This window comes from Myotis daubentonii, chromosome 5 (genome assembly GCF_963259705.1).
Source record: "Myotis daubentonii chromosome 5, mMyoDau2.1, whole genome shotgun sequence".
Taxonomy (NCBI): domain Eukaryota; kingdom Metazoa; phylum Chordata; class Mammalia; order Chiroptera; family Vespertilionidae; genus Myotis; species Myotis daubentonii.
Window position 1 is genome coordinate 63,833,289 of NC_081844.1, and position 13,412 is coordinate 63,846,700.

Below are 13,412 nucleotides of genomic sequence, written 5' to 3' on the forward strand. Positions count from 1 at the left end.
TACTCATAATGATAAGAAATGAGAGGGTTTGTTTAGGATGGAGATTCTAATTTTAAAAGTTTTGATCTTCAGACTCTTGCCTTCCTAATGGAGAAATGTGACGGTTCTTTGGATTGTAAATGACTTTACCAGGAGTGAGTATCGGTTCCAAATTGGCTGCAGATTTTGCACTAGTATTGAGCTGTCTTAAAGTGGCAAATTGGCCAAAATAGATTAACTAGTTTGTGACATTTCAGCTAGGTAGGCAACTTTTCTTCCTAAATGTTTATCCAGTGGTACAGTATAGCCCAGTGACGGCGAACCTTTTGAGCTCGGCGTGTCAGCATTTTGAAAAACCCTAACTTAACTCTGGTGCCGTGTCATATATAGAAATTTTTTGATATTTGCAACCATAGTAAAACAAAGACTTATATTTTTTACATTTATTTTATATATTTAAATGCCATTTAACAACAACAAAAAATCAACCAAAAAAATGAGTTCGCGTGTCACCTCTGACACGCATGTCATAGGTTCGCCATCACTGGATAGCCTCATGTAACCAAATTAATAGTAAAATAGGAGATAATTAGTGAGTTGGTTCATGGCCACTCACATAGTGTATTTAGTACATTAGGATGCAAACATTGAAGGACCATGAATCTGTATTTTATTTAATATTTAATGAGTTTTATTTCTTTTTAATTCTCTAATGTACAGATTTGTCAATAAAATAAGGAGGCATCAAGTATTCTGAGTAGACAATATTTACTTTCATATATTAGGGAAGCAGCAGAATTTGAGCCATTAGATAGGACATGACAAAACCAAAAAAAATAAACAATAACATGAAATGAAATGATACAGAGTGTGCCATGCCACTGGCCTGTATTTTTATAAAATTGCTTCTCCTAAATATATCCTGTTAATGGTATGGGGGTGCTTCATACCTTTTTCTTTCTTCATGTTCCAGTAATTCTTTCTTTCCTATTTCTACTATTAACCTGCACTGTGTTATTTCATTTAACCAGCAATCTTGTATTCCTACTTCACCTTGATCCCCCTCCTTGCAGGAGACCTGCTTCTCCACTGGTCTCACACAGGATGAGGGGAAGGCAGCCGCCCCAGGCCTTTTAATGACACTTGCATTGTTCCAAGGCGTCTCTCCCCAGCCTGTCGTCTTAAGAAATCATGATTCCATTTCCTTGTTGTTGTTGTTGTTTGTACTTTGAACTGATAGGTGTTGCTGGGAAAGTTAAAATTCCTAGTCTAAAACTCTGAAAGTGTCAAGCCTGCTATAAATGTCCTAGCCACTATTTCCTAGAAGACATACTACTATAGATCATGGGAAATATTTCATTTATAAAGGAAGCATAGACAAATTTGGTCATAGATATTGAACCAATGAAATAAAGAAAACATGACAAGTTGAAATAAGAGAAATTTAGAAAAAGCAATTAATATTCTAGATTCTTGGAAATCCCTTTTAAAATAGTGCAGAGGCCAGAAAATACACTGATTTCTTTATCCGATGAATGTTGCATAATTGGAACAACAGAATAATTTTGGGGGGAAAAAATCACTTAGTGATTTTTTAAAATATATTTTATTGATTTTTTACAGAGAGGAAGGGAGAGAGATAGAGAGTTAGAAACATCAATGAGAGAGAAACATCGATCAGCTGCCTTCTGCACACCTCCTACTGGGGATGTGCCCGCAACCGAGGTACATGCCCTTGACCAGAATCGAACCTGGGACCCTTCAGTCCGCAGGCCAACGCTCTATCCACTGAGCCAAACCGGTTTCAGCTGATTTTTGCATTTTGCTGTCATCATCCATTTCCCTTTCCTATGGCCAAAGGGCTATTAACTTAGTCTCAGAAATTTTGAAGTACCCCAAATCCTGTTTGCTGTGAACAACTAAAACTCTTTCGTATACTATCCATAAAATGAAATTTCAGCAACTGAACATATGATCTTAAGATCTGATAAGCCACAGAGTTAATGACAGCAGTTGTCACAAAAGGTAGCTGGCGATGCTAAACTCCACAAGTTGTCTTGCAAATCGATCTCCTTTGGTAATGAATGCAGGCCCTTAATTTATTGAAACTAATTTTGAAATCATGGTACCATCCATACTGTCTACTGTAGAAATAATTTATGAACATTAATTGCAGGAAAGAGAGGAGCCGTTCGCTTCCCGGACCCATCAGCAAGCTGTCCTTCCTGTTTTATCAGTAAGCAAAGCTGAGAGCAAATAACAGATGGAACTGTCCCTTGGTGGCGGCCCAGAACACCCATGAAATATAGCACAATCTTGCTCCAGCGTGCTACGTTTTTAACAGTAGAAGATCAGAAGCAGGCAAGGTGTGGGCTAGGATGAATGCCTGCCTCCGATGAAACATCCCTTTCTTCTCGCAAGATTCCTGTAGCAGATTGGACTTTGGCAGTCGATCTTAGTGGCTTGATAAAGTGTCATTACAGAATGCATCTGGAACATTCTGTGGAAAAGGAACAAACCTCAGAAGATTAAGATGCATCTAAGGCCTAGTCTGTACTCTTAATGGGCGGTTAAATTCCAGTTCCTTTACACAGCCATGAAAGACACCACAAAGCCAAAGATGAAGCTTCCCAGACGCTGAAATGGGGTCCTTGTTTACCATCTGTCATGATCATTTCATCCTCTCGCAGTGTTTTGTTCTGCTTCCTATAACTAGGTATTTGTGAGTTTTTTGTGTGTGGGTGTGTGGGTAAAACCTTCTGCATCTGCTGTTTGTATAACCACACTGAAGGCTCTTACGAGGGCTGGTGAAGCTGGGTTTAGTATATACTTTTTATTTTTTTCCTAATGGGAAGATCTATCAGCCCAACTTCAGTGACTATGATGGAGCAGCCTTTTAGGCACTCGGCTAGGAAGTGGTCCTCAGTTCCACCAACCGATCCTCTAGTCACACCTAGTTCGCTGTGACTTTTCATGGTAGCTTTTCTAAAGCTTTCCCACTCACCCAGGGCCCTGACCCTGCCTCATGCCTTCAACACTAAACACGGCCTTCATCTCCAAGTCATGTGAAAAGAACAAGGCTGTCTGAGAGAACTCCTTTAATAAACAACTGCCCCCTGCCCGCTCCAGCTCCCAATTCACTGCCTTCATTCATTCTCCCCTTTCCTCCGATTTTAGGGAGAAAGTGACCTGCCTCCTTTACAAAGTTAACTCAAACACATGTGTTGTTAATGTTACCCTCTCCAGTACATTTTCCATTATTTCCTCAATTACTGAAATATCCAGCCCCTCCCTTCAGTGCACCCTCGGACGTACTTGTATTTACCCCTTAAAAAGGAAAAGCAACAGTATCACTTCCAAAAGTGCTGCTGTGCCCATCGAGCTGCTCTCTGCTATTCCTACAGAAATTCCTGCCACCTTTCCTCCTCATTTCCTCTTTTCTCTTCCCACCCCCTCTCTTTTGTTAATCCTCACCCAAGGACATATTCACATTGATTTTTAGAGGGAATAGAGAGGGAGAGACAGAGAGAGAGAAACATCCATTGGTTGCCTCCCGATAGGCCACAACGGATGCATATACCCTTGACCGGAATTGAACACATGATCCTTCAGTCCACAGTCCTGCACTTTATCCACTGAGCCAAACCGGCTAGGGCCATTTCCTCTTTTCTTTATTTCCATCTCATTTCCTGCTTCCCCGTTCTTTGAAACTGATCTCTGAGAGTGAACCATTCCTACTTAGTGAGTACAATGGTCAGAGTTACAGACTATTCAGCATCTGAGCACTCTTTCTGCTAGGAGTCAATCCTCAGGTTTCCACATTAGCAGGAGGCAGGAGTTCACGTGCAAGGATGAAGAGGTCAGATGTTCCATCTTTCTACACCAGGCGGCCAGGGCCAGGCATGAGCCTTAGCAGCTGGCTGTCCTACCTGGGCACAGAGGAGAAATTATTCACAGGGGACAGCGGTGATGGTAGCTAATGCATCCTGGGTGTCCCAAACTAGATGTTTTCTCTGCACCGTTACCAGTTGACTAATTGCTTTTGGTTCCTTCCTACTTTTCGAGTCTGATTTTCCAAGTTTCACATAATTCTGTGAGCTAACCAATATTCTTGCCATATGTGTCTTTCATCCCTTAATTAAAATACATTTGGTTTATGTTCCTTTGAGTTAAAGACTGCATGGATAAAGAAAATGGTACTTGGGATTGGGTTTAATGTAATTGAGTCTGAGAAAGCGGGGCTAGGCGTGAGGATGTGGGCTGATTTTCAGAGTGGGGCTGAAAACAATGAAATTCCATTTGTCTTCAGGGACTGGACTCAGGCAGCCCGTCACAAGCTGTGGTGAGAGAGCTAATTAAACACAGCCTCTGATCTCTGGAATGAAAGGCTTCCTTGGAATGAAATGCCTATTCAAGGTAAGGCTTCGGGGAACCAAGTGGCCAGTGTCATTACCAGATAAAATAAAAGACGATAGGGATACTGGGATGTTTTGAGAGCATCGAATAGCTGACAAAGGCAAGTGATAAGTTTTTCTTCTCTAATTCTTGATTGTGACACAGACTGGACCTCGGGAACGCTAACAATGCTTAAAGAGTCTCTTAATTCTCTCAGCTTCTTTCAACTTTCATGTACTTGAAATGAAACTCAGGGTTTGATATGGTTGCTGAATTATAATATCAATTAGCTTTAAAGTCTTGCTGTTCTTTTTATGTGAAAGTGAGAGTACTGATCAGAAAAAATGTAGGATCCTCAGCACCAGAATTGGAGCATGTGAGTGGGTTGTAAAGACTTGCAACCCCCTGACCTCCAACCTCACACCCCCTCTTCTCTCCATGCCCCCGTCCCTGCAGTGGTGTGCTGGCTCTTGATGCCTTATGAGAGCCACCTGCACTGATTTCTTCCCAACTCTGTGTTCAGTGATGTCATGTTGGTCGCTTAAAGTCAACATTGGATTCCTGGTCAGGGCACATAACCAGGTTGTAGGCTTGATCCCTGGTGGGGGATATGCAGGAGGCAACCAATCAATGTTTCACTCTCACATTGATGTTTCTCCCTCTCCCTCCCTCTCTCTCTAAAAATCAATAAACCTATCTTTAAAAAAAAAGAGTGAATTGTTAAACACTTGCTAGCACATCGCTGCGTTGGGATTTCAGATATATTTCCTTCCTTGTTTGGGGTGGTCTCTTCTTGCTTAGAGACTATTCCTTTTTCTCAGGGACTAATTTTGCAAGAGAGAGCAATTCACCATTTGGAGCCCATAAACCTACCATTGTCTCCTGATTTCTAACCACTGGCCAGAAGCCGGCCTGTCCTAAGAGAATCAATTGCATTGTAAAAGCTGGGTGGAGAAGTTTTTCCTTTTATTTTATGATGACAAAACTTGGGACTATATGTAAGAACGATGATGACTAATAACAATGACTGACCTTAGATAAGTAAAGTAATGATTGACCTTGGATAATTTTTCAAAGTGATAATTATATCATTCTGAGGTGGCTAGAGGGGGTCTGATTCATGGCTCACTTGCTTGACTATATTCTAAATAGTGACGTTGAGATTCCAAAAATCCTTTAAATAACACAGAGAAGTGTAGCAAGTACTCTGTGTGGTATTATCATATACAAATCATTTTCACCTAATTTACCTCCCAGGACACCTAGGTCATTACCGGGTTCCTGAGAAATGTATTGGTGAGGGGAAAGGTAGCAGTTTTGAAAAGACTCTGTGCTATTGTTCTTTGTGGGCTGAAGATGTTAGAGGCAGATGCTCCAGTGGAAATGGTTTGCCTGATTGAAACAAGGAAGAAACTATTAATGTAGAGCAGCAGCGGCCAAGTGGTAGCATTGAAAGGCAAGAGGCAAAATAATTGGTGTTACTGTAACCAGCAGGGGGCACGCTCATCAGTCAGCACGTTCTGAATTGCAGGAATCTTTGGTAATGATTGGCTGATCATCAGCTCCCTTAACTGAGATAGGTGATAGCATATTAGTCCTCCTTCATTTGTGTTATGGAAAACACGGCACAACTGGGAAGCATGGGTCTACACCATTACAGGGAGTCAGTCGCTCATTCTCATATAATTATCAGATGTTAGTTCTGTAATCAAGAATTCCTTGATGCTGGATTGTGCAATGATATCCCTTGTGTGTGGAATATATCTCCTTCCCAGCCTTTGCCAAAGGATCATTGGTCATTTATTATGTATTGCAGATATGTAGCTCTTCATCTGGTTAGCCTACCCTTTGTTCTGGGTTTCTTTAGAATGGCTGGGCAATGAGGTTATTTTGTTGTTTGTTTGTTTTGGATAAAGCATTCCAGTGATGTAGCAAGCAATAAAGAAAGCACATTACATTCTAAGGATAACGGGCTTTTAGGGGTCGACATTCACGTAAACATTTTTAGTTTCCAAAGTGTTTTGGCTTTGTGACAAAAATAGACTGTTTGAGTTTCAGGTCCTGCTGATTCAAACACATCCTAGAATCTGGCTACAGTTACACAGACGTTTCATGCCAGGTATTATCTATATGTGAACAGAATACAAAGGAGGTGTAAAATTTCACATGGCAAAACTACATGAGGAAACGGAAATGACTGGAGTTTGGGGATATTGTGAAACACTGATTCTGAGGAACCTCATTCCCAGAAGCTCAGATACCACTGTTGGTGTTCTCAGAACAGCAAATTGTACTTCAGGTCATAAATTGAATTTTGATCTGAGTCTGCCTTTAGGTGGTCCAGTCTTGTGGTTATTTTTCTGAGTACATAACTGGAATTGTTCTCTTAAGCAATTGGCAAAATCCTCCCTTGCTCCCTCTACCATCAATAGGGCTGTTAAAGCTTCTGAAGTTGTCCCTCCCTCCCAAGTGCTAAAATCCAAAGTAATATTGCATCTATAGGTGAATCACAAAAATTAAAGACATCATCCATCCAAAGCATGCAGATGTTGTGTTGATGATTATTTTATTTTTTTTAAAAAAAATATTTTATTGACTTTTTACAGAGAGAAAGGGAGAGGGCTAGAGAGTTAGAAACATCGATGAGAGAGAAACATCGATCAGCTGCCTCCTGCACACCCCCTACTGGGGATGTGCCCGCAACCAAGGTACATGCCCTTGACCAGAATCATACCTGGGACCTTTCAGTCCGCAGGCCGACGCTCTATCCACTCAGCCAAACCGGTTAGGGCTGATGATTATTTTCATGTCTCTATTTAGAATATGTGGAAGATGTACAGCCTTGGAAGACATAGACATGAATTGAGTGATTATAAATGATAGCCAGTTGTCCAGGTATTAAATATTCAGTACCAACCAAGATCCACTAACTCTGTGCTAGATGTCAGGGGTACAGTTATGAGCAAACATGACATGGATTTTGCCGTGGTGTCACAGATATTTTGGTGTGGGAGGGTGGCATTGCTCAAGAGAATTCTATGGGCTTGTGTGACGGGGAAACCCATGTTGTCCTCGTGTTTGTGTATATGTATGTGCAGGGGGTTTTGGAAGAGAGGGCAGGGAAGGTGTGGAAAGTCTTCCTTTAGAAAGTGACACTTCAGATGAGTTCTGGGGCAGAGGTAAGTGGTAGGTGGACCCAAACACCGCAGAGAGCAGGAGAGGAGTGAGTGCTGGAGGAACTGAATGAAGCATGGTGCACCTGGAGTGATGTAAGGGGCAAAGTGGTGAAAGAGGAGGCTGCAGTGGTAGAAAGGGGGCTAACTTGTGGGGTCTGTTCCTATCTTAAGAGGTCGATGTGAAGTCAAGAGCATGCTTTTAAGTAGGGAAGAGTTCATGATCGGATATCTGGCTGCAGCAAGGTTTGATGTCCCCGTGGAAGGTAGTCAGCACAATATGATGCCCCCAGCAAGCATTTACCAAAGGTTCATGGGTTTAAAAAACCCAAAACAGACAGCACCCTTTCAGGCCCTCCCACTTCTTACTGGTTTACTCTAAAATAGTAAAAACAAACACAAAACATCCCAAGCTCCCGATCCCATTGGTTCTGATAGTCTTGGCTATTTATGTATTTGATCTGGTCATTCAAACCCAGGGCAAAATAGTTCTCATTGATAAAATGGCTTCCTCATACGCTCCACTTCTTTCTCATCCCCGTTTCTCTCTGTTGCCTTTCTCATCCCCATTTCTCTCTGTGCTCTTTCCAGAACTTAGCAAGCTCTGCTTGTATCTAACTTACTTATCTGGGAATCTGCCTACCCTTCAGGCCTGGAGAATTAGGCAGAGGACACCCACGTTGTATACACGTTGTGTGGTTCCTCCTAGATAGTAAGTGCTTTGTCTCATAAACATTTTTTTTTCCTTTTAAATGTGTTTCAATCCTTGCTGCAATATATATTTCTATTTCACATTGTTCTTGCCTGAAGGCAAACCAGCAAAAATTTAAACACAAACTTTCATTCTTACTATTTGGTTTACAAGTAAATGCCAGGTACGTTAATAAGCTAACATTGTTCCTTATACATTTCACCAAATGTTCCCCGATTTTTCTTTCCTTCATATAAAAATGCATTTCAAAACTTGCCCACTGGGGGGAAGCATAGTGTTTAGTTCATCCTTGCAATGCCCAGGAGACTCTCTCCCCAAACCCTCTCTGTCAAAGACTTGCGCTCTGCTTTTAATGTAAACAAAGCCTTAGTCTGTCTGTGTCTGTCTATTTTCCTGTTGTCAAATTCTTTTCTCTTCCCTTTTTCAAAGGCTCTTTGTGGCTTACAACTTTTATTTTGAAACTTCCAGGGGCTTAATTAATAAACATGAAACCTAGCAGAAGCTGGCACAGTGCCCTCTTTTTTATTTATTTATTTATTTATTTTGCTCAACCACATGGGCATGTGAGGGTATTTGTAGTTATTTACATTTGGCATCCAACCGACTCAACGAGCAACATTGCCTTTTTTTGTCTATGAGCACCGAAGCTATTAAATTAAACAGGTTAATGTGGCTGCAGCATTCCGCCCCCTACTATCCCCACAGCTATAGTAAATCTGCCACCTGTTTATTTCCATAAAAATTCAATTATGGTACCACCAGTTATTCTTCTGATGCGAGCAATTAACTGCAGGCAGTTTCGGGCCCCAAAGAAAGGCCAGGCAGGCCTGCTCCCGACTTTCCTCCTTGCTCCCTTAGCCGCCGGGGGTTTCTTTTGCTAAATGACTGCACACCTCCACACCACTGGGAAAAAAGAAAAAAAAAATAGACTAGAATGCTGTGCATTGTCATGCCAGGGAGAAGCAAAACCTGAACAATTACCAGCAGCCCTCTGCCTCCCCCTGTCTGACCAGAGGGGAAGCTTGCCAGGCCCAGGGAAGCGAGCAGCATGCAGGCAGCCAGGGCCACGGGACACCCCTGCAGGGCTGCAAAACACACCAGAATGAAGAAGGAATTGCTGTGGAAATGGTTCACCTTCTTTCTTCTTCATCTTTGTAAAAAATGTGACTGGGAGGAGAGGTTGGTGAAATGCGGAAGCATCCGGGCTCAGGCAGCAGCACAGTAATGAGGGGAAGATCCATCTTTGCCGGGGGTCACAACAATGCCAACCGAACCCAGAACCCGAGGCGTTGTGAAAAGCCGCTGCACTGCTTTTCCCCTTTAAGAAGAATGAGTCTGTAGTCCCAGGTGGAAAGTGCTGACTTTTATCTTTCTGTTTGTTTGTTTAATGTCTGCTTCTCTTTGTCATATTTCTTTTCCTTCTCTCAAAAGTCTACCGATAAAAAATTACTAACTCTGACATCTAGTGATTTGCTATGTGATCTAATCGTTGAACAGAGATTGAGAGATTTACTCCCCATTAATCCCTTTAATGCCATGGGTACTGATTTTGTTTGAATTAATAGTATTTATAGTGAATATGTTAGCATAGTTTTAAGAGCAAATTAGGCTGAAATGATCATTAAGTCATACCTAGCTTTCAAGATAAAACAAATGCTTCTCCATAAGTAAGCTGGTACCAATAACTATCCAGGTGTAGTTACTTTTGGTAAATTCAGAGACTGAGAGAACATCAAAAAAAGGTAATGAGTATAAGTAGGTATAAGTAGATGATTGAACCCAAGGTGACTCAGCTCCTAGCTGGGCAGGTGCGTGGAGGGCTCAGGTTACTCCTCCAAGCGGGTCACAAATTCCAATTAATCCAGGGCAGGCATGGAGGTCAGATGCCAGCCATTCCCAAACTGCTCCCAGGGATCGAGTGAGTCTATACATATACTTCCTTCCCCTCCTTCCCTTCCTCCTGAATCTGAGGGTGCCCTGTGCCACCCAGCATCAATACGCTGCTGGGGCAGAAGGTAATAAAGTAGACTTTGAAGGCAGCGTGCCACGGGAAACAAATACAGTCTATTTGAATTTAATCTTTTTGTAAATGGTTACTCAAAAGCAGTGGTTCTCAACCTTCTGGCCCTTTAAATACAGTTCCTCATGTTGTGACCCAACCATAAAATTATTTTCGTTGCTACTTCATAACTGTAATGTTGCTACTGTTATGAATCATAGTGTAAATATCTGATATGCAGGATGGTCTTAGGCGACCCCTGTGAAAGGGTCGTTCGACCGCCAAAGGGGTGGCGACCCACAAGTTGAGAACCACTGCTCAAAAGAGAGTCTGTTGGAAGTTCAGGAGGGCATTTATAAATCCTCCCCAGGCAAGTTGGTATGTAGGGCTGACACCCGGTAGGTGGAAGAGTGAAGGAGATTTTAGAACCTGTGTTTTATCTTGATGGGATGGGACTTGAATGAAGAAAGACCAATATTTTGTGGCCTTGAGACCACCACAACCTCTGCTGTTCAATGGGTTCAAGTTCAAGGTCTTGAAAATTGTCCTTTTCCTGTCTTCAGATGTTCTCATGAGCCCTTTTCTTTTCAGTTCAAAGTATAAATTAAAATGGGCTTTATGTGTTTATTCTTCCTCCCCAATTTTGGGCAGATGCCTAATTTCCACTGTTTCCTTACCTCCTGAAGAGTTTCAGGTTTTTTGCTTTGGCCAAAATGATGCAAACATACAGCTTTGTACTTTGAAGTCTGAGTTAAAGCAAAACTAAATGGACCATGTTTATCTGATCAATTAAGGCATTGCTTACATCTTGAGAACTGATGGTTCTCATTTAGGCAGCATTCTCTACAATCCTCAGGAAATTAACAACAGAGATTGAGTTTCTGGAATGGGGGTCATTATATAAAGAAATGCAGGGAGAGTGTGGAAGAATTTGACGAGGCTCCAACATAAGCTACACAAACTGACTGGGCTCCAATATAAACCGAAGAACGCTTTTGTAGAAGTGAGGCTGTAGAAAAATATTAATGACAGTTCCCCAAATAGAAGTTTGATTTAAAACTTCTATTGTGTGAAGTGATCTAGGTTTAATAGTCTTCGGCATGATTGATGCTTATAATTACGAAACCTGTCTTTCAGAGATCAGCACTCAACAGCACGGTTCACTTTAACCACAATTCAACGGGGTGTGCTCTATAAACAGCACCATGCTAAGCAGAGTATTCAACTTAGAAAAAATGTTAAAAGCACAAATTAAAACCCTCTTGGAGGTTTACAGGGATTTTTTTTTTTTTTTTGGAAACCAAATTGATCAACATCAATTAATTAGAATGATATAACATGGTAGTAATTGAGCCCTCAGGCTGTCCCTAGTCAACCTCCTGTCCACCATTCTCAAAAACAGTTTGAAATCACACTTGCTTGGTTTCCTTTCCAGCCAGTCCTGGACCTGGGCACAGATTCTTCCAGAAAGCAATCTCTCTTTTCTCGGAAACCCAGCTAGATTTGTTAAGTCTCGATTAGAGTGTGTTTCATCGTCCACTTGATGCCAACAGATATAACTGGAAGCTGCAGAAGGATAGGGTTGTGTTTTTTCAAATTTGGCAGATTCTACCGGGATTGCCTTCCAAATTCTAAGATTGGTCTTAAAAATTGCGGCTTGGCAGGAAAAGTAATGCACAACCTTCAGGTGTAGGGTTTTTGTTTTGTTGGATTTTTATACTATAGGTTTTGAGGCAACTTGGAATTGTATATAATAGCTTTCCTCAAGTGCCAAGTTTTAAGCTGTTATTTCTTCACTATAAAGAGGAGGGGAATGATACAGATAAAGCGTTTAGACTCTGACCCAGAACCCCCCCCCCCAAAATTTTCCCTCTGATTTGGTTTTCTATAGGATTTATTTTATGCATCAATTTCCCTCCCCCCCCAACAAGACAGAGGGTACCTGTTTAGTTTTTAATAAATTATAATAACCTCTTAACTTGATTATATATTATACATTATTATATAGTACATTAGTACATACCGGAGATAATTATTTATGAAGAATTTTGTAGGTGCCTGTGGGAGGGGAAAAAAAGCTGCTCTGGAGAAAACTGCTCTAAGATGGTACATTTCTTGACAAAGAGCTGTGACAATTTAATGGAAAACATTTCTCAGTGTATTTATTTACACATAAGATTTTTTATCCTTAAATTGCAGCCTACGAGACAAATTTGGAAAGCAAATCCCTTATATTTAGGAAAAATTCAAATATATTTTAACCCTTGAGAAAATTACTGATTATATTATAATGAACTCATTGTTTGCTTTGTTCTTGCCTTAGACTAAATATCTTGCTTTATTTCACATGAATGTAATTTTTTTCAAGTCACCCTACATCCTATGTAGACTCGTAAGATGACAATTTTAAAGAGTGAGAAAGAGTAAGGAACACTTTTATTCTATTGTATTTTATTTTTTAGAATGTCAAAAGAAGAAGATTCTTCTTCTCTTATCAACAGATAATTGATAAAATTTGGTCTGTTTCATGTTTGGAAATGTTAATCTTAAAGTTCCTGGTTTGACAAGTGCTATGTGAAAAGGAGAAAAAAAATGACAACCCCAAAATAGAAAATCAGAGAGACAAAATCATGACTACTCATGGTCTCAACCTATGCAAACTTTGGCATATTATTTCCAAATACTTAAAATACAATAAACTTATTTGATAGGTATTGGGTTTGTCCTTTCAAACCATCACTGAGCGACTTTTAACCCAATGGTCAATTTCCCATCTCAATAATTACAGAAAAATTGTTAAAATGTTTTACATTTTTATGTCCATCTTTGGTTGGAACACTTCAACTGCTTGAACAGAACAATTGTAATTAGTTAAATAACTCAAGGATTTGAATCTTCAGTTATCCATTTACTAAAGATTTTAAAAAAATATAACCCTGAGAACAGTATGATTTAGACCCCTTTCTCTTCTGAGAAGCAGTATTTTTATCCCATGTTCATATAAACTTCTCTGGATCTTAACTCTATTAATTTTTCAAGTATTCCTTCTAAAATTTGTGTATTTTGTTAGAAAAATTACAAGTAGGAGTATCTTCAGTCATTATATTACATGAAGGGCAAAAAATTTTAGGCTACTAAACCTATTCCAATATTG

The 13,412-nt window shown here is 40.5% G+C and overlaps 1 protein-coding gene across 2 annotated transcripts in view; it reads left to right on the top strand.

The window, feature by feature from the left end:
* Positions 1 to 13,412, top strand: part of SLC7A11 (solute carrier family 7 member 11) — a 239,333-nt gene that overhangs the window by 129,612 nt on the left and 96,309 nt on the right. Inside the window, exon 12 of one of the 2 annotated variants that reach the window (XM_059698020.1) lies at positions 2,156 to 4,132. The exons of the other annotated variant lie outside the window; for it this stretch is intronic. Coding sequence (XP_059554003.1) covers positions 2,156 to 2,229 — 74 coding nt within the window. The 3' untranslated portion in view covers positions 2,230 to 4,132. Of the gene's footprint in view, positions 1 to 2,155; positions 4,133 to 13,412 lie in introns of those variants that run through there. 2 annotated transcript variants of the gene reach the window in all.